The sequence below is a fragment of the Varanus komodoensis genome, unplaced genomic scaffold (genome assembly GCF_004798865.1).
Source record: "Varanus komodoensis strain SLA01 unplaced genomic scaffold, ASM479886v1 scaffold1, whole genome shotgun sequence".
NCBI lineage: Eukaryota > Metazoa > Chordata > Lepidosauria > Squamata > Varanidae > Varanus > Varanus komodoensis.
In genome coordinates, this window is record NW_025335268.1 from 40,637,558 (window position 1) to 40,660,053 (window position 22,496).

General features: G+C 39.4%; 1 protein-coding gene across 1 annotated transcript in view; it reads right to left on the minus strand.

The window, feature by feature from the left end:
* Positions 1 to 22,496, minus strand: part of ADGB (androglobin) — a 94,575-nt gene that overhangs the window by 16,912 nt on the left and 55,167 nt on the right. Inside the window, exons 21-29 of the mRNA XM_044423149.1 lie at positions 20,990 to 21,125; positions 18,893 to 19,024; positions 16,911 to 17,004; positions 14,586 to 14,720; positions 10,090 to 10,243; positions 8,192 to 8,379; positions 7,150 to 7,334; positions 5,683 to 5,867; positions 4,960 to 5,071 (exon numbers count right to left, since the gene is read on the minus strand). Coding sequence (XP_044279084.1) covers positions 4,960 to 5,071; positions 5,683 to 5,867; positions 7,150 to 7,334; positions 8,192 to 8,379; positions 10,090 to 10,243; positions 14,586 to 14,720; positions 16,911 to 17,004; positions 18,893 to 19,024; positions 20,990 to 21,125 — 1,321 coding nt within the window. The remainder of the gene's footprint in view (positions 1 to 4,959; positions 5,072 to 5,682; positions 5,868 to 7,149; positions 7,335 to 8,191; positions 8,380 to 10,089; positions 10,244 to 14,585; positions 14,721 to 16,910; positions 17,005 to 18,892; positions 19,025 to 20,989; positions 21,126 to 22,496) is intronic.

Genomic DNA, 22,496 nt, shown 5'->3' on the forward strand with positions numbered 1-22,496 from the left:
TACATACATGTCTATTCTGGAATGCTGGAAACTTTGCTATTAGTTCTGGCTTTTGAGTACATAAAAAGCAGTAAAAGATATATCAGTACATCTTCTCAAATTGTAGTGTATGTATACCTTATATACTTGTGTTTTTATATTGTCGTAAACCACCCTAAAATAAAATTTGATTAAGGAGAGTATAACTATTTCAAGAAAATAAATGCAAGTGTCATAGATGAAGAGCCACAAACGGCAGCTACTTAAGCCACTTGAATGTGTGACGGGGTGGAAGATTTTAGTTAAAGATAATAAGACCTAGTTATTTTCTAAACAGATGATACATTAGTAGTAGAATAGATGAGTATTTGTCTAGTCTTTGACCTAGTTTAAAAAGCAAAAGCAGAATTCTATTTCTGCCTTACTTGAAATGTTAAGATGTATTTCCATGGTATTTTCCAGATATTAGAAATACTTTAGTCTATCAGAACCTTAAACTCTGAATAAACCCTACATCCCTAAGGCTAGCTATATTTTTATATTCTTAACCCAAGACTGACCATCTTCTTTAAATATTAGTGTGATTTTCCAGAGATGATTCTTGACATGTTTTGAGGCCAAAAATAGAGCAGTTAGCAAATTTTCAGAATTGTTATTGTCGTTAGTCGCGAAGTCACGTCCAACCCATTGCGACCCCATGGACAACATTCCTCCAGGCCTTCCTGTCCTCCACCATCCCCTGGAGTCCACTTATGCTCACGCCGACTGCTTCAGTGACTCCATGTAGCCACCTCACTCTCTACCGTCCCCTTCTTCTTTGCCATCTATTGTTCCCAGCATTAGGCTCCTCCACCATCCCCTGGAGTCCTTCCTTCTCATTAGGTGGCCAAAGTATTTGAGTTTCAACTTCAGTATCTGGCCTTCTAAAGAGCAGTCAGGGTTGATCTCCTCTAAGACTGACTGGCTTGATCTCCTTGCAGCCCAAGGGACTCGCAGGAGTTTCCTCCAGCACTACAATTCAAAGGCCTCAATTCTTTGGCGCACAGCCTTCCTTATGGTCCAACTTTCACAGCCATGCATTGCTGCTGGGAAAACCATGGCCTTGACTATACGCACTTTTGTCAGCAGGGTGATGTCTCTGCTTTTTAGTATGCTGTCTAGATTTGCCATAGCTTTCCTCCCCAGGAGCAAGCGTCTTTTAATTTCTTGGCTGCAGTCACCATCTGCAGTGATCTTGGAACCCAAGAAAATAATAGCTGTCACTACCTCAATTTCTTCCCCATCTATTTGCCAGGAAGTGATTGGACCAGATGCCATGCTCCACTATTTACAAATCCTTTATTATAAGCCTTTTACCCAGATCTCTCTCTCTCTCTCTCTCTCTCTCTCTCTCTCTCTCTCACACACACACACACACACACACACACACACACTATATATATTCACACATTTGGAAATGTGAAATATATATTTTGTGTATGTCTCTGTGTGTGTAAGCACATTTAGAAATGTGAAAAAATGACAAACGTAATGGCTTATATGGCACTATTAGCACTAGAACCTGTTTGAAATGAAATTAGTTTAAAGAACCCTAGCTTCCAATATGGACCAACAGTGCCATCTAGAGTGTCTGGAAATCAGGGACCCCAGTTGGGAATAAATATCCTTCAATTTAAACCCAATCCACTTCCAGGTTTAATCCCCTTTTAAAAATAATCAGCTTGTCAGAATGACATAAGTTCCACTCATTAAGAAAATGGAAATATCTAAGTCATTTCTAATTGGCTATCTAAACCACTGAATCAGAAATTGATTTAATTGGTTTGCTCTGAACAGGGCTCATCTTCACTGGCTTCTAATTTCATAAATTTGCAGAAGAGAGCCACAGTGCTTGGTTTCCTCTGGGAACAATGAGTGCTACTGGCCAAAGGTCTACTACAAGCAGTAAGAGAGGGAGGCACAAAGCCATTCTAGTAGCTGTTTTTTGCCATTCTGACTGGTTGGATGAAGTACTGCAACTGGCCACATATTGGGAGGAATTATGGGATTATTCAATTTCTCAATTTTTCCATATTTCAGTGTCCTTATATTTGTATCCTGGCATAGGAAGCAAGGAAGCCCAACTCATGAAATGCACTGTTGAATTAACTGTGAATAAGACAAAAAGAAAAGTAGGTGAGTAAGACTTTCACTAGCTTATCCAGGAAGAAAGTGAGTTTAGAACCTGGAGTTTTCTTTATGGTTTGTCTATGGCACTGTTTGGTTGGTTGGTTGGTTGGTTGGTTGGTTGATTGCTGTGGTCACTCATAAATTTGTATAAATTTTGTTGCTTGACCATATCTCCAGTGTGTATAAAAGAAGGTGGAGATAGTTATGCATACATCTATACTGGGATATCAGGTTTTCATAAGTGGCATCTGAAGCCGGAACAAAATACAGAAGGAAGAAAATAACTGGGCTGCCAAACAGCAATTGGTCCAAGAACTATATGCCACTACAGCAATAAAGCAGGCTGGATGGCAGAGAATAGGATCCTGCTCCCAAAGTCTTGTACCTCCTCTGATGTTATCCACTTTGTTCTGCACATCTTGCCTTTCTCTATGCTGAGAGAGGCACAGAGCTCAGTGATTCTCGCAGCACAGAGAAAGGGACTCAGCCAGTGCCTGGAGAAGCAGCTCCTCCAAGTGCTGGCCAACATGGGAGCTTTTTTTCACACACTCCTCAACTTTTGCATGAGGAGGGCAGCATGTGAAAACTCACCTGGATGGCACAAGGGAGAGGCAAGCTCAACACCTCCTTTGTGAGCCACGTGCCAATACCATGAGGCCAAGGAGTGTTGTCACTTGGTTGATGCATAACAGTTCTGTGCATTGGCAGAGCTGAGTGCCTGTTTTGCATGCCATGTACCAACCTCATGGGGCTGCACACAAAGGCAATCCCCAGTGTTATTTCCAACTGGAGGTAAAGCCAGGGATTAAATTCTCTGGAGGGGCATGGGAGGGAAGCTTCTACAAGTTGGACTGGGACTCCAACTCAATGTATTAGGCTCATGGGCTAGGAGTGTGTCACCCCTGCCTTATGCATGGACTCCATAAGGCAGGGGTGCATGGCCAAACCCTTCTCTACTTTCTCCAGACCAAAGTGAGGCTTTTCTGGCTGTTTTGTGTGGCTGATGACAAACTCTAAAATGTCTGAAAGATTACCATTTTGAGAAAAGATGACAGAGTGTCCTCATTTTATTTATATCCCCCCTCAAATCTCCCACCTTTGCTATTATTTTAAGCAGTAGGCGTGGTGCAAACTGTAACCCAGCCGCATGGCAACCTAGCCTTTTACAAAATGATTCAGTAGGACTGGCACTGTATTATGACAGTCATTTGTTCCCACTTGTCCATTTTAAAGAAGACTGCCATGCTGCTGTGCTGTTGTACTTCCAACAAGTAGCTTGAAGTAATTGGCATATTATTTTCAATCCAAAAAAAGTGAAGCCCTCTATTTTCCCATTCCACCTGAGCCTTGGAAACTTTAAAATAATGGAGATCTTTTGCTCATCTTTTGAGCTCAATTTATCCCCTAAAACTGGAGAAAAACTCTGAGCTGATACTTTGGTCAAGTACTAGATTGATAGCTGACAATGACAGAATAGAAATAGTGAAGCTGAGATGAACTGCTTTTCTGAACAAGTGTCTTGTCACAAAATCTACAGATTTTCTTCAAGCAACATCTCTAGGATAATTCTTGGGAATTTACAGTACAATCCTATACATGTTTACTTGAAATGAAATTTCCCCATTTTCAGTAGAGCTTACTCCCAGGAATATGTGTAGGAGAGCACAAGCAGTCATAGTTTCATTTTGGCATAAAAACCGCTGTTCCCTGTCCTACATGAACATTTAGCTACTTAAATTCTGCCCTTGGAAGGAAATCAAGGACCCATTTTAAAAGGTACGGTTCCCCTCAGCCCTCATTTAAAATAACTCCCACAAATGTCACTTAAAAATGTGTTCAGTACTGGCTAGTTAATTTGGACACTAAAAATCTACTGCAGATGGCACTGTTGGCTTATATTACAAAACTGGAAGAAAAAGAGTTTTGACGCAGAAATTTTCTATCTTTCAGCTGACACAACAGAGCTTTCTAGAAATTACCAAGTGAGAAGCACTTTTTTTGTCATCCAGTAGTATATCAGTATTTCTGAATGAAAAATAACTTTGACTATTTATCTGGCATGTTTTCAGCACTTTTTGGCAACCTCCTTCTGATTGAAAGGAAAGCTAACAGTTCTTTGTTTGTTTCCTAAATTATTTAAATGGTAAACTCACATAAAGATTTTTTTCAGACAAACACAGAATGACTTGAATCCTAAGAACAGTGACTGGAGTTCCATACTTACAGAACCTTTATAAATAAATATTTTTAGTGTGGTGTTCATGGCTATTATTTGACACTCAGGAATTTGAACATGGTCATCACATTTCTGGTAACATTCTTCAATCCACCTAGCAGGGAATGCAATGCATCCTTGATGCATGCGAGCCTCCAAACTCACAGGTTTATGTGTATCTATATGAAGGACAGCACGAGCATTTACTGCTGCTGCACCTCACCCCACATATTTACTTCAAAAGCTGTTTTTTGTCATCTAGACTGAGTTCTGGGGAGCGAGGGGAAGGAGGCTGGGGTGCCACTAGGCACTGGCATAGCACAGCAGTCCCAGCTTCTTTCTCTCCCTGCCCCTGGCATGCCCCTTTTGCAATGCTGCGTAGCCCAGCTGCATCTGTGGGGAGGCAGCTCATGTGGTCTTTTCATGCCTGCTGCAAAGGCAGCTCAGCCGCTGGAGTTGGATCTCTGAGGCTGCAAGCCATCAGAGTCAGGGCTCTGTCAGGAGGTGCTAGCATTGTACTCTTACCAAATTCAAAGAAATGCATGCTTCAGTTAAGGCACTTTTCAACACACATAACTTTCAGTAAAGTGGCTTACCTTTAATTTCATTTTTTTCTAATTCTTTCAGTGCTTGAACAAAGATCAATTGGCTTTCATTAAGTGGCCAGCTATTATATAACACTGAGGCTTGTATAATATACTTGTGAGGCTGTAAAATCCAAATGCAATATGTGATTATTTCATAAATCACCAAAAGTTGTTATTTTAAATCAATTACACAATTTTAGCCACCCAACCCCTTGATAGCGGATGCTTGATCTTGTGTCCCCATTCCTGATCAGCACAGCCAGAAGCCAGCAGCCAAGGCACACTGGCCAGCTGCCACCATCTACTTTCTGTTTGCTTGAAGTACAGCAGATTCTGCACATCAGGCAAACAGAAAGCAGCCTACTAGCAGTGCTTTGCAACTGGCACAGTGCTGGCCTGTCTGTGGAGTGCTTGGCGGGGTGTTGGCCTCGCTGGTGCAGCCAGGATGTAGAACCCCCAGTCTGATGCAGCTGCCAGGGACAGAAGCAGAGGAGCAACGGTCAGTGGCAGAGCAGTGATCGTTGCTCCCCCTGCCATTGCTTGGGAAGAGTCTCAGTTGGCCTTATCATAATGCCTGTCCCAGTGAGTAAAGACCAGCCTGGGTGCTGGTGCTGAGATTCATGCGATTGTTTTGTGAGTGCAGCAACTTCAGCACTGGCAATTTGTTCTGCTGTGAAACCTAGCAGAACACCTTCATTATCTTTTCTCAAAACTTTATTTAAAATCGCTTACCTGCTGAACTAAATTTTCATCTATGACAGACAGAGTAATAGGTTCTTCTTCAGAAGAAACTGGACCTTCCTGTGTAGCCTTGACTGAAGACTTGACATTTTTCTGAGCTGTTATAGCACCTTTTTTCTTAGGGACAACTTCAGGTTCCTTTTTGGGAACATTCTGGACAACCCCACCTTTACTTGCTGTAAGTTGAGAAGACTTATAAATTTAAAAGGATTTTTAGTGCATGCTAATTTCAGAACAGGCTTTTAAGGCTTATGTCTCTCTCTCTTTCTTTCTACCTTTTATTCTTTCTTTGTACCCTGCCCTTCATAAACATTCATTCATTCATTTCCATTTCTATGCCACCCCATAACCCAAAGGTTCTCTGGGCAGCTTACAAATGCTAAAACAGCATAGAATACATAGGATATAATAAAAACAATTAATAAACAGATAAAACAGATAAACCAATAAAATAACAGCTGAACATCTCATAATAACATATAGCCATGACCTAATTTGTGGTTGTGATAGCATTTTTGCACTGCCTGGGCCTCCAACCAAAGGCCATCACAGAGAACAGGCAGGTCCATATGGACATAGCTAATCCCAAGCTGTGAATTGTGTATTCTTAAATAAATCAATATTCTATTTGAATAACAATTGATCCAACAGAAGAACTTAGGCTCATACCTCAAATTATCTATGCTATTTAAATACAGAGGAAAGAAATGTGGGCTATACTTGGCAAAATATTTGCTTGATTTGGATATGAAATGAAGTACAGCTATCAGACTCTGGAACCTTTTTTAACTTTTTGTAAGAAATACCCATTTCCCAACAGTGAAACCATCTCTTCATTGGAGATTAATCATACTAAATTAACCACCAGTGCATTTGTGCTTTGCAGGGGGCAATCTAGTGGGGATACCTTGAAGCTTCTGTATTCAGAGGACTGTGGACATCTTATAGAGGGTAGAAGCTGTGCAGAAGTGACTGTAGCCTTCCTATTCCTCCTACCCTGCACTGTGCCAAGACAGCCAATTTCAGCTGTGATGCTTCAGAAGGCAAGAGGTTGAGGCTGGGCACTGCCAGGGTTAGCCTGGCGGTTCCAGACTGTTCTCCTCCATGCTGCCCAGAACACTCCATTTACCTCTTCTCAGAGGTCACATTGCTGTGAAAGCATCTGTCATCAGCTTCCCATGTGGACTGGCCACACTCTGTGATAAGTATCCAGGCCAGGCCACTGCATCCCTCCTCTTATAAGTGTGTGGTTCTGGCAGGTGATACTGACCCTATGATTGGCCTCTGTATGCACGAAGTAAGCATTTGGTGATGCTACATGGCTATGTGGTTACCCACTGCAATTTCCTGCAGCAAGCACAGTCAAGCAATAGCAGTTAAACAGGCCTTTGGCACACGATACAAATTGTTCCTTTGTGCAAAATTATGGCAATGCAGTATACAACATACTGTACTTACATTGACTACTTAAAGGCCTCTCAGCAGATATGAAATGAAATGCAGGAATAACAGCGTGGCCCTTCCCAATGGAATGCACCATTTCTTCCTCAGAATCCAGAACTTGCAGTTTAATTATTACATCTGATTTGGAGGTCTGTACTTGTACAGTAGCAATCAGTGGCACTGTGACTTTCACTGCATATCTGAAGAGAAAAAAATGAAGACAGATAATTAACTGAGCTGTATTTTATTATCTTCAGCAAGTCAAATTATCTCACTTCTTAAAAGCACTGTTATTAAGGAAAGTACACAGCTATGAATCCCTTATTAGGAAGTTCTGACATAGAAGTTAGTATATGCATTAAGAACAAGTTAACTGTTGATATGCAGTTAACTCCAAGGTCAGGAAGACTCCAAGGTTATAAAAATGAATCTAGAATTATAATTCTAATAGGAAAGGATGAGCATTCCTATTATAAATGTGCTCTAATGGACTCCTCTGAATATAGAAATGCTGCCTATTTCTCTCTTTTATTTAGATAAAGTATACACTGGTGTAGCTATTTATTCATTCATTTTGCCTTCTAATGCTGCAAGATTAAAACAAACAGCTAAAAATAATTAAAAACCAATTGCTTTGTTGTAATAAAATAAGAAAGTTGTGAAAACTGAGCCCTCTGTAGTGCACTGAGCATCTTATAGCATAATCTTATACATTTGCCCAAAAGAAAGGCCAGTTGTATTTGATGGGGCTTACATTTTAGAATGCTTAGGAATTCAACCTTAAGAAATGTTATTTTTTATCCACTATCAGCATCTTAAAATGTCTTGGCAAATTGAAAATAAGGGAAACAAAATGTCCTCTATTCAGGAAGACCCAAGACTTGATCTATTTTTCTAGAGTTGCCCAGTTAGGTCAATTTTGCCATGGAGCAATATAAAACTCCTTTCTCATCAAAGCATCAATGTATATACAGTATGCCCAAAGTAACACGTGTACACATATGAACACTCAGAAAGGATACAAATGGAAACATCTTGGCTATTTTTCCAACTTTACCTGAATATAATATGCTTATCATTTGGCACATAATAGTCTTTAACTTCTTTAATGGAATATAAATTGTTTACATTCTCACGAGAAAGAACTGGAAGTGGATTATAGGAACCTATGAGCCGAAGCCTCCACTTCCCAGCCATCATAGGTGATTCACCAGTTTGAACTTCAGCCATAAAAGTATATCCTTTCTGAAATAAAAAAGGTTTTTTCCCAGAAATTAGTGTAACCAAAATGAGGTTTTTATATACAATAAATAAAGATAAATAGAAAACAAATATTATAACTGCTACTAAGACTCATATAATATGTATTCTGTTATGGCCATACAGTAGTTAAGATTTAATTTCCCAAATATACTGTTTGGGAAACATTTTTAACAAAGCAAATCCTATTTGTTACAGACATTGGGTGCCATCTTGAAAACTGTTGTGAGTAGTTCCTGTAACTTCAGCATAATAATAGCATTGATAAGATTTTCATTCTTTAGTCAGATTACTTTGGTTATTCGATGGTATTAATAAAATAATATAGTTATGCAATAGCAAGATTGTTATTTTGATCTAACTTCAGGTTGTACATTTTGTTCCAACCATGGCCAACCATAAACTGTTATCTTGTACCCCTTGTACTTGTACCTGCTGTCTCCTTTAGCCAACATAGTTTATAATGCATATTCCCCACAATCATATATAAGTAAAATTAATTCAATATTCACATAAAGAATGTGCAGAAGTTATACTCATGCTGTTATATTTGTACTGCAGATTTTAACTTTTGCACATGTGTTTGTAAGCTCAGTACTTTCAGCCCTGAACCTTGGGCCTCACAAAGGTCCAAAGCTTAAATTCAAATATAAGGAGTGACATTCTTGCTTTGATTTCACTTCCATAAAAAGAAACACTTTTACCCAAACAATTTGCCCTTAGCAGCAGCTTCGGACAAGCTTCACAAACCTTCTGGTTGTATAACCATTATTAGAAACTCTACTGATTGTATTTATTCTTATTGGCTCTCACTCTAACAAATTAAGGTTCATTTTAAATTCCTTGTGCTCTCATTGATTGTCATTTTTGTAGGCTCATTTTCCATAAAATAAGTGGTATGCTTTCTATATCAGCTGTTTCTACCCTAGTGTCATCTGAAATGTTTTGGACTTTACTCATCAGTCCCAGCCAGCATGCTATAGTGATGTGTTTTATATTGTTTTAATAATCAATGTTTTTATAGTAGTTTTATATTTATTGTATTTTTATATACTTTGTAAGCAGCCCTGAGCACTTAAAGCAATAGGACAGGGTATAAGTGTAATAAATAAATCAATACAGGCTGGGAATGCTGTGCAAGAGAGTTCAAAAATTTGGCAACAGGTTGTGGGAGGCTGCTCTATAGTATCTATATACAGCATCACGGACCAATATCTGTATTGGATTTGTCTAATCTTCAGACTATTAAGATTTATATTTGTTGTAATGGCACTCTAACAGTTTTGGTATTCTGTAAATCACTGAAACCTATAGGTAAGTGCCTTTACTTATAGAACAACATAATACTAATACTGTTGATGTTTTTAATTCTAATTTTAGGTCAGTATTTTCATTTACAAATTTTAAAATTTTAATTATTTAATTATAAGATGCTGTCCAATCTGGCCATTCTATGAGGTCAACACAGTTGGTGTTCCTGCTGATGGAATGGATGTTTTATTTATCAGAAGTGATGTTTTATTTATTGACTTAGTTAATGTTGCTGCTTTTTTGTTTTGTTTGATTATCTTTTAATTTCTGTAAACCATCCAGAGAGCCATATGGCTTTTATGATGCTCTATAAAAGCTTGAAATAATAATAGATACTACTCTAATTACTACTATTTCATTTATGTTTCATATTATGTTTCTTACCTTATTTTTTGTATAAAGATGTGGTGCAACCCTAAGAAAGACTCGAGGCATTTCTTCCAAAGTGTCATTGTCTACAACATGAAGTACACAGGTAGGTATTGCTGAATAAACTTTTGGAACTATGAACATGTCTTCTGGGACATAAAATACTTCCCTACAATAAAAGGGAAAAGGAAGGGATAAACATTTTCTCTATGTATTCCTATGGGGCATTTTTTCTTTCTTTTTTTAAAAGAAAGAAAAAAATAAGGTAAAATATTATAGCTTTCTTATACAAATCAATTAAAGAAATCAATAACATTAAATGCATATGTTATATATCCCTATGTATTTGTATGTAGCAAGACAGAGTACTGTTAAGATAATTATACATATACAGCAAAACAGGCCCATTATGTGTGTGTGTGTGTGTGTGTGTGTGTGTGTGTGTCCATTCATAAATTGCACCTAAAGACCACCCATTCAAAAACTGAGAGTTTTGTTAAGTCTTCCACCTATTGTGTTACTGCCTATTGTGTGGCTGTTTATCCTTCCAATGTTGTAGTAATAGTTTTTTAGCTGTCACAAGGGCACAGAAAATCCATTTGCACTGACCTTGCTTACAGTCCAAGAGAAGGGTGGGTAAGAAAGGCATGTATGTCACTGAATATTAAAGAACTTTTCTTCAGAACCAGAACCAAAAAAAGAAAATAAAAATTATTACCTATCCTGAAAGGATGCTGCCATCAGACATTGCCAAATATATGAATAAGAGAAGTATTAGCTACATAGCACCTCTAACCATTGGTCAATTTGGTTACACCCTATCAAAAAGATTTTGTGACATCGAGTATTAAATGTAATCTAAGAGGCATTATCCCCTCTGAAAAGGATAACAATGCAGCACTCCTTAGATTGGCCAAAAGGGGTGCCCCAGTTCATTATTCCACTCTTGTTCATATTTAGTTGCTGTTAATAAACATAAATTGTGGGCTGATGTAGCTATTCAGCCTCAATCAGTGCTTCCAATATCAGTTCTGAAGCTGTAAAAGCAGCAGAGCCAAACCTAGATACTAACAAAAGTTTCAATTGCATATATTGCCATATAGCCACAGTTGACAATTTATAAGTAACATGCAAAATAGAAAATGGCAGAAAGTTGTCATTAGGACCATGAAGCTGATTCAAAGTTAAAATCAGTCTGTCTGTCCAGGTCTACCAAACAAATATTTTCTTGCCAATCCTCAAGTCCAGATTTCCCCACAGAAATTAATTTTACATATAAAATAAGTCACCTTCCAATTGCCATGAAAATATGTGCAACACCTTTCTAACTGCTGTAACTGCAAGAAGAATACTGTCTGTTTTGGTATAGTGGAATTCAATGTGATCCATTTGGGACGAGGATCCCAACATGAAGAGTCCAGATCTGACAAGGAAGAGGAAGCTACTCTAAGTGGAAAAGACCAACATCTAATACAAGTCAACAGGTAAGTGCAATGATATAAGGAAAAATAAGGGAAGTCATATATTCCCTGTTCAATTGAATAATGCATCTTTCTTAAGGATATTCATGGTGGCATGGGACTCCATAAAATTTTATGCAATGAAACATTAAACTTCTGAAAATTCTTGCCAGACATAAATAAAGGAACGCCAAATAAAGCATAAAGAGTAAACATGTTATAAAGGAGAAATTAATCAATTTGTCTAAATCTGATCCATGACAGTTTTGCATGTTTACCCAGAACTGTATTCCAAATTAAGCTGCAATCTTTAAAAAAAAACCCTTTCAAAATATCTGTTTAAAGGAATATTTTACACATTTAAATGGTCATGAATTGCATCACAACATTCAGGGAAGTGGAAAATCCACTGGGTAGCAAAGTTCTGATTTCCATATTACTTCAAGGGGTGCAGTTCAGGTTATTTTATATAGACACTCACAAAGATCAAATTCTTCAAGTGTCCCTTTAAAAAAATGGGTTGATGAATGTCCATGTCTAATAGCAGTAACTTTCAGTTATGGATAGCTTTACTTTTCAGGATCTGAGTGGCTGGAAAAGACGTTAATAATACATTTCTTTTTTCCCAATACCTCAATTCTTGATTAGTTTATGACCTTCCAGAAAGGCCCACTATTTCATATTTGTGCAGTGTGTGTTGAAGTAAAATAAAAGCAATCTGAGAAAAAGGAGACCTGGATCAAACATGTTTATTTTTTTAAGGGAGCACATTATTATTATTATTATTATTATTATTATTAGAACATTTCTATGCCACCCCTTGCCGAAGCCTTGGGGCGGCTTACAACACAATAAAATACAATACAAAAATAACAATATAAAATTAAAATATATAATAAAAAATAAATAAAAAATATAAACGATATAAAAGGAGTTAGAAAAGTTATAAAAGAAAAGAAAAGAAGTCGCCCTGGCCAAATAAATAAGTAAATATTGTTAACAATTAAAATGACGTTTAAATAAAAATGTCTTCACCTGGCGCCGAAAAACAAATAACGACGGCGCCAGGCGGACCTCTCTGGGGAGCATATTCCATAGATTGGGCGCCACCACAGAGAAAGCCTTCCTCCGAGTACCTACCCTCCTAATTTCTTTCACGGAGGGTTCCCGGAGAAGGGCCTCTCCCGCAGATATCAAGGGGCGGTCGGGCATATATGGATGTAAGCGCTCCTTCAGGTAACCAGGTCCCAAGCCGTTTAGGGCTTTATAGGTCATAACCAACACCTTGAATTGGGCCTGGACTTCAATGGGAAGCCAGTGAAGCTGTCGGAGGACTGGAGTCATGTGAACATAACGCCCCGTCCCCATCAGCAACCTGGCAGCTCTATTATGAACCAATTGAAGTGTCCGGACCATCTTCAAGGGAAGCCCCACGTAAAGTGCATTACAGAAGTCAAGGTGGGAAGTCACCAGCGCATGTGTCACTGTCGCCTGGCAGTCGTACTCCAGGTAGGGGCGCAGCTGATTAATCAGCCGAAGCTGAAGGAAAGCGCTCCTCGCCATCGTTGTCACCTGAGCTTCCAATGAAAGCTCTGGGTCGAGGAGTACTCCTAAGCTGCGGACCTTGTCCCTAAGTGGGAGTGCAACCCCATTCAGGGCCAGGTCAAATCCACCCTCTCCGAAGCCCGATCCGCCAACCAACAGGACCTCCGTCTTGTCTGGATTGAGCTTCAGTTTATTGGCTCTCATCCAGCCCATTACCTCGGCCAAGCACCAGCTCAGCACAGCCACTGCCTCACCTGGATCAGTGGAAAATGAGACGGAGAGCTGGGAATCATCAGCGTACTGATGATTCCGTAGCCCACACCTCCTGATGACCTCTCCCAGCGGTTTCATATCGATGTTAAACAGCAAAGGGGACAAAATGGAGCCCTGTGGAACTCCATGGCATAGCTGCCATGGCGCAGAGCCATAGTCCCCCAGCACCACCTTCTGGAATCGGCCATTGAGATAGGAGCGGAACCACTGCAAAGCACTGCCTCCGACCCCCAATCCCGCTAGCCTATCCAGAATGATACCATGGTCGATGGCATTGAAAGCCGCTGAGAGGTCCAGGAGAACCAACAGGGACGCACTCCCCCTGTCCTTCTCCCTGCACAGGTCATCGTACAGGGCGACCAAGGCAGATTCAGTACCGTACCCGGGTCTGAAGCCGGACTGAAATGGGTCCAGATAATCAGTTTCATCCAAGAGTGTTTGGAGTTGTCCCGCCACCACCCGCTCCAACACCTTGCCCAGAAACAGGATGTTGGCCATTGGTCTATAGTTAGTGGCCATCTCTGGATCCAGTGACGCCTTCTTCAGGACCGGTCGGACTACCGCCTCCTTTAAAGGGGCAGGCACCCGACCCTCCCTCAGAGAAGCGTTAACCACTTCCAAGATCCAGGTCCCAATCCTGTGCTTGGAATTATTTATTAACCAAGACGGGCAAGGGTCCAATAGGCAAGTGGTGGGACGTACTCGTCCAAGCACCATGTCCACATCATCGGGCCGCAATAACTGAAATTCATCCAATAATTCTGGACCAGACGGCAGCATTGGCGTCTCCCCAGAAACCTCTGATTCATTAGTGGAGTCCAGCTCGTGACGAATCTGAGCGATTTTCTCCCTGAAATGCCTGGCAAAGTCGTCACAGCGGGCCTTTGAGGGTGGAACCAGATCTTCCTTAGGACCCGGGCGAACCAGGCCTTGCACCACTCGAAAAAGCTCTGCCGGACGGCATTGTGAAGAGGCAATGGAAGCGGAAAAAAATTTCTTTTTCGCCGCCTTCACCGCCACAGCATAGGCCCGATAGTGGGCTCTCAAGTGTGTTCGGTCAGATTCATCCCGTGATTTCCTCCACCTACGCTCTAGCCGTCTCCCAACCTGCTTCATCGCCCGCAATTCAGGTGTGTGTGCTTTAACGTATGGATACAGGGATATGAGTCATGAAAAGAATTAACAAAAAGATTAAGTAATGAATTATCATGACAGATTGTTCAAGAAACTCACCTGAAGACCACAAACCAAAAATTTGATGGCTGTTCCCCATATGTTACTGTATAATCAGCAAAAGATGTCTTAGTCCATTCATCTTCATAACAATGATATTTTTCAACTGACTTACAGTTGCTTTTAAATATATCTCTGTATAAGATAAGAACAGCAAACTTTAAAGTATCAGTTGAGGTAATTATAAATACTTCTAAGGTTGTCATCAGCCCCACCTGCCTCACAGGCTTGTTGTTGTGGGGGATAAGACTGGGAGCAGCAGCAGGAGAATGGATAAGCTGCTTTGGGTTCATAAGAAGAAAGTAGGGTGTAAATCCAATAAGTAAACAAACAAACAAACAAACAGGTATTGTTCAATCAAGGGATGTTATTGCTTATCCATATTCTCTAAACATTGGTTTCCTGCTTCTCACTTCTCAATTTGCTATCAAGATTTTTTGCATGTGAGTGAATGTTTGAGAATTTGCAAATATTTTCATAGAATGTGTTCTCTGGCTTATACTTCTGTTTGGGAAACACTTGCATGTTTTCCGAGCAGAAATAACATTCTGATAGATCCATAGATAATCTTACCTCAAAACAACCTAAAATCAATCCTCTAATCTTAAAAATCAGACCATCTCCTTAAACTACTTGAGGCAGACTAATATTTAAAGATCCAGTTCTGCTGTTATCATGTCTATAGTGACTTGAAATGAAGCCAGACTAGATGTGGTCCAAACTAGATGGACTATTAAGGGTGATACTAGATGTGAAATGAGAGATGCATAAATAAAGAAAGCCTATGTGATATGCTAGTTAGAGTGCTGGACTTGGGATTCAGGAGACCTGGGTTCTAGTCCTCACTCTGCCATGAAACTCACTGACCTTGGGCCAGTCACTGACTCTTGGTCTAACCTACTTCACAGGTTTGTTGTTGTTAAGATAAAATGGCAAGGAAGTGAACTATAAACTGCCTTAAGTTTCTCACAAGGGGAAAAACATGAGCTAGAAATGTAATGCCATAAAAAATAAATCTCCCACTCTGTTTCCTCACGCCAATTAAAGAGCTGCGGGGGCTATATTTGGATGTGGGCCTTGGCAACTGTGGAGGGGAATTTGAACTTTTCACCATGTTCTGTGGCCCCAATCCAATTTACCCCTCTCAGCTGCTCTCAGAAGTGAATGAGAAAAGTATTTTTGAGGGCAAAACTCATATGGCACTTATATGTTTTCCTGTCTGCAGCTAATATATGTTCCCTACTGAGGAGGTTGATTGACTACCTGATCCCAGTTTAGACCCCCTTTTTCATGGCTATTTTTGTAGATAAAGGAAGACAACACCAGATGTATTTGCATATTGTTATATCACTTCCAGCTTGGCCTTGAAAGGTAACAAAAGTGTAAAAGAGATGATCACTAGGCTCTGTTCATGAAGTTTTGTCTATGAAATTTATTTCCCCGACAAATGTAGAGCAGTGGGCATCATTAGCAAAAACAACTTTGAAGAGAGCCACTTCTACCCAATTAGTTTACCTCATACAGTCCATCATTTGTGGATCCATTCCCTCAAGTCTCATTTATTTGGGGCAGTAGACTGGTCTCTTTTAAACTTCCGTGTGAATGAGGCTCAGATGTCAGTCCATTTTCCAATCAGGGCATACATCAAAATATTATTCATAATATAACATCCATAGCATGGTACATTGATTTAAACCAGGGGCTGGCATATTTAGGAGGTCCTGAAGCCACTTTCTACCCCATTACAGTCCCTCTATGGGCTGCACTTGTGCCGCTGTGCCACTGAATGGGGCAGTGTAGCAGCAGCAAAAAAAAAAAAAAATGGAGCTCACTGCCAAATTCCAGTGGCAAGCTGCTACAGAGACTTAGGGCACAATCACCCACCCTAGATGCTCATAAGCCTCCAATGGCATTTCCATGCATCCTATGGCTAGAGCAAGACACAGTGGCAGCATACTCCATGAACCAATGCACTGTGCCCCATGCATTTTTCAAGACAGTTGGTTTTTGCAATGTAAATAGTGCCAAAGAGGAGGAAGGAAGGAAGCTGGGGAACAGTAAGAACTGGCATTGGTAGGTGGCCTCAGCCTCCAGAAATAAAGCTACCATTTTGACTCAATAAGTAGCCATGTGCTTTTTATCAAAAGTAATCAGAACAATGACCCTGGGCCATGGACCAAATCTGACTCACCAAAGTTTACTCCACAGAGCATTCAGAAATGCAGATCAATAGTTCCAAAAGGAAACAGGAAGAAAGCATGCTTTTCTGAGGCAAAATAGGGGCTTGATATACTTGCATATTACAGAAACTGTGGAGCATATTACCTTAATAACATTAAGGAACACTGTTCAAAATTTGGTTCAATTAGAGCCCATAACTTCTGGAGTGTATCTTTGACTTTGGCATTCTCCTTGGTACCTAAAAATTAATGGAAAATGAGGTCATTAAGTATGTAATAAACTCATCATTCCCAAACATTTTTTAAAAAAGAAACATGGTATTTGAATATTGCTCTGAACATGTTTGTATGTTGATATTTATATAGTGTGACATATATTATTTAAAGAGGGGTGAAAACATATTTATATGAATAAATTTATTTATTTAGTGTATGGCATTGGATCAATCAGGCAGGAGTCTACAGTGCTAACACAGAGTAGATATTTGGCTCCCCGCAATTGCTAGTTCATTCTGACTGTGCTCATGTGCTTATCCAGTGTGTACCGCAGGGGGTGAACTAGTTCCACACACAAGCAATCCAGCTTGTGTTCGGGTTGTTGGCTCATCCAGTCTTCTTCTACCAATCGTGCCTTGCCTCGTGTCAGTGCAGGTCCAGCACTAGCACCCACTCTCTTCATGAATGCAGCTAGCTCTCCCCCCGGAATGGTACCCATTTATCTACTCACAGTTTTACTTGCTTTTAAACTGCTGGGTGGGTAGAAGCTAGAGGTGAATGACAGGGGCTCACTCTGTCATGTCATGCAGTGCTGGGCGTGAACAGCTGGTCAGTACCTCCAGTGTCATTAAGCAGCTGTACCACCGCACCTCTTTTATGAATAGACTAACCATGTGAAACACAACCTGAGACCATCTGTACACAATTATGTTTTAAATACACCCCTATGTAACATAAAAACTCTTTGGTGTAACAGCCATATAGTCAGAAGTTACCTGGCTACCAGTTGAAGTCTGGGCCCAATTTAAGGTGCTGGTGATGACCTGTAAAGCCCTAAATGGCTTGGGTCCTGGATACCTGAAGGAGCGCCTTCTTCCCTTTGTGCCCTCCTGCCCCTTAAGATCTGAGGCAGAGGTCCTTCTTTGGGAGCCCTCCTTGAAAGAGATTAGGAGGGTAGCTACCCAAAGGAGGGCCTTCCCTGTGGTGGCGCCCTGACTGCGGAACATACTTCCCAGAGAGCTTCCCCTGGCGCCAACACTTTTATCTTTTTGGTGGCAGGTGGAAATCTTTTCATTTTCCTACTATTTAAATTGCTAAGTGTTTTCATCTGAGGTTTTCTATTTATTGGATGCTGTGCTACTTTTATATTTTTATCTTATTTTACTGTTGTTATTGTGAACCGTACTGAGACGTCAGTGATGGGATGGTATACAGAAGTTTTAAATAAATAAATAAGTTACTGTCTGTGGCATTTTGTGAGTAATTCAAGATTCTAAGTTGGGCTTTCAAATATATGAACTTCTCTGTGCATGCACATGCATATCAGTCCAGTCCCATCCTTGTACTGGTGATCATGCCTTTCAAGTGGCCAGGCCATTGATAAACCTTGCTTTTGTGTCCTGCGTGTATCCTTTGTGTTATCCATGTATATTATTTTAGCATTTTAGGATTTTTGAAAAAGAGCGCTTTCCCAGAAATGGGGATGTGACTGGAAGAGCAGAACTTTCTGGGGACATGGCCATCTTGGGAAACCAGGAGGGCAGGACAGTGATCCCAAGAAAGACAGTTAAACCTCCAGAGGCCTGAGGTTTAGCACCCCTGCTCCAAGGTGTTCAGTCCCTTTAAAAAAATTAAATTTAAAAATGGCTAAGAAATATGCCATGTTTTAAGGTTCAGACCAAGAGTACCCAAAATACTAGACTCCCTGTAACTTTGATTATTAAGGTAAGTGCACAAGCCGCCCTTAAGCACAGCATTTCTCTGAAAATTATCCCCTTCTTAATTTTCAAATTGAGTTCTCAGCTCCAAGTGCATGCAGAATTGCTAAAAATTAACATCAGTCAAATCATTGGAATGGCCCCATCTACTTTAAGAACAGACAGTTAGCAGAGATAGGTGCAGAATCCTGACCTGGTTTTCTGCCATTCATTAATAGCCTGACATAAGTCCCCCTCCAGGCAGCCTGAAGTTTAACAGCAGCTGCTTCTTCCTCAGGTGTGGGGTCTTTGTTCTGCCAAAGAACAGCATTCATATCTGCCAGCTCTGAAAAAACAGATCAGTACAAAAGTTAACTGCACACTGATGCAGGTTTGTCAAAAGAAATGACTTGGGTTGGAGCAGTATTTTTTTACTCTGTTACAGAAAATTATATTTTATCTTTTAAATTGTTCTACATTCTTGTGAACTGCATCAACTATAAAGTATTCACACTTAACAGTTTGTGAACATAAAATGCAAACTTGAATGTTCATGAAGTTTCATTTTTTATTGAGTGCTAGACTCATGTCTTGCAAGTTTGGGTAAGTGATGTGCCATTCCTTTGTGTCAAGAACTAATTAAAGTTGAAATCCAATTACAGTTCAGGAGTGCGTGTGTGCGTATTCCTTTCAGTCTTGTCAAGCACTTGAATAATGACATTGAGAGCCAGTATGGTATAGTGGTTAAGAGTGTGGGACTGGGACTCAGGAGATCTGGGTTCTAGCCCCTACTCAGCTATGGAGTTCACTGGGTTTTTGTTGTGAAGATAAGACTGAGAGGAGGAGGAGCAGAATTATCTAAGCCTTTTTGAGTTCCTTGGAAGGAAAATGGTGGAAGATGGTGGTGGTGGTGGTGGTGGTAGTGGAATAATTGGAGTTTAATAAAAACAAGAAAAATTGTGAAATATTCTACTATCGTTAAGATCTGAATTAACTTCCATGGAGGATTATTCTATGTCTTCTGCACTGAAAATGTCACAATTAATTCTTATTCTTATCTTTACTACTAATCATGCCTCTATCATGTTCTGCAGGTTCTAGTCATAATATTTGAGCATCATCATCATCATCATCATCAAAATTACATTGTTTTATTGATTTTATTTGTTTATTGTGATTTTTGTTTGCTTATTTAGTCTGGTTTTTTAAATTATAGTAAGAATACCACAACATTTCTTGTAGGCACTGTGGTGGTAGGAGCGGGTCTAAGATGTTTACAGGCAAGAGTGGAAGGGCCTCTGTGGATGGATTTTATTTGTATTGATTCTATTTTGTTGTGATTATTTACTGCATAACTATATGCATTTTAAATTGTTGTACTGTTATATTGTAATTTGTTTTGTTGTAAACCATTCTGAGAAATTAGATAACTCTAAAGGGTATAAAAAGTGGTTAAATAAGTAAATAAATAATATTGTGAGGAGGGACCACTAATATTCTCAACAATGTCTATGGCAAGATAACTATGACATTATTTATTTTTTAGGAGCGATTCTGCTTCACCATTTCACCTATGAAAATCCAGATTGCACAGATCCAGGGCTATGCTTCCTAATTTGCACAGCATTTCTTCATTCCCATCTCCATGATGCTGGGGAAATTGCTTGAAACTCAGTAATAGAAGTTGTAGTCAAAGAATGACAAATTGCAAGCATCACACATGGACACTCGGGTTTATTGGATTATAGAATGATCTCGCCACTGAGACGTGCCTGGCACCAGCACTGTGATTTTTTCAGTCCCAGGTTAAGACACTCTACTGCTCCTATATAATGGTATAAGAAGGGACACATTTGCTTTTTTAACATACTTACTTTTTATTGAAATTGTTTTGATTGTTTAAACTATTTTAAATGTCATGCAATGGAATCTTATGGTGCATTTTATTGTATTTATATTTTATTATTGCCCATTGTTGTCATTATACTTGTATTATGAATTGATGTGAACCATCTGTAGAGCTTCAACTGTGGGGTGGTATAGATATGAAATCAACTGCGACAGCATAAACTTAATTTGATACAAAATTAAATTACCCACATCATGTTAGCACTACTGTATGAAGTACAAAAAAGGAGGGCATCAAATTTATGAAGGATTGGTTACCTGATCATTATATCTCTGGCTTATGGTATTTTGGAAGGCTGGATTTTACAACATTCAGCTGATTTTTTTCCTTAATCCTATATTATCAATAAAATACAATAAGACAAATATTACCAATGAATTCATTAAGTTTTTCATATATTACCTGAAGATTCTGTATCTTCAGCTGACACATCACTATGCTTAAAATCCAGAGTGAAACTTCGGTAAGCAAATTCATAGTGGGGAGGAATATTCCCTAATATTTGTTTCATCAAATGCCAAAAAGCATTATTAAAAGCCTAAATATAAAAGAGAAATGATCAGCAAATAGTTCAACATGAATCACTGTATATTTTCTACTTATCATAACATAGCCAAAGAACCCCAGCCTATCTACATGAGACATTTAACTTGCTGTTTTAGTGAAGCTTCTTCCATTTTCTTTATGGAGGGAAGAGAGTATCTTTTATATAGGGATTTCTTTTCTGGATTTCTTTTTGTCTTTCTCCTTCTATCTTTTCCATTATCCAACCATAAGCTTGCACTGTGGTATAGCTCCACCACAGTGGAATTGTGACAATACATGAGACCTTCAATCTGGCTTGTTGTGTGTTTGAAAATTTAATAATGGAGTCTGTTTTCTCTTAAAAAAAAAAAAAACGCCATGAAAATGTCTCGAAAACAAGGGGGAGACCCTAAAGGATTATATCTTTGTGAAATGGACCCAGAAACTTTGGTGACTGAGGGATCACAAATGCACTATTGTAGAGAAGCCCAATATATTTGAGCATTAGACTGAGTGGGTGAATATGAATAATAAAACATATCACACACACTAAATAGAACTTCCTTTTGCTATCACTTTATTTATTAATTTATTTATTGATGTGAGCCGCCCCGAGGCTTCGGCGAATGGGGCGGCATAAAAATGTTTTAATAAAAAATAATAATAAAATATTTCAAAATAGCCACCTTATTTGTTCAGTGTCTCACAGTATCAGATACACACCTATATATTTGTTGTTGTTACATGCTGCCAAGTTGTCTCCAACTTATGGAAACCCTATGAATGAATGACCCTCTAGACTGGCTGTTTTTTCTAAACTAAAACCTTAGTATTCAGGTTTTATTGCAGTGTTGGCACTTTGCGACAAATAAGTGGGTTTTGGGTTGCAGTTTGGGCACTCAGTCTCTTAAAGGTTCGCCATCAATGGTCTAGGCTATATTGGCAAAGCACCATGTTCTGAACACACCATTTTTTTCCTGGTAGCTTTCTTCATGTCCAGTTTTCACATCAGTACATAGTGACTGATATTACAACAGTGTGGATGAACCTGCCCTTAGTCTCCAATGAGGTGTCTTTACATTTGAGGAACTTTTCTAGTCTCTTCATAAATGCCCTTCCTTCCAAACCTCAGTCTTCCTCTACTTTCTTGGCTGTAGTCTATATTCTGAATTGGATGATTGAGCCAGGTTGTGCAAAATCTTTCACACCTTCAGTTTCTTCATTGTAGACATTGAATTGTGCAATTCTGTACTTGTGAATTTTGTTTTCTTAATGTTCAGCTATTTTGTACTTTCTTCTTTCACTTTCATCAGGAGTCACTTTAATTCATTGCTGCTTTCTACCAATAATATGACCATAATGGATGTATCTTCTGCCAATTTGT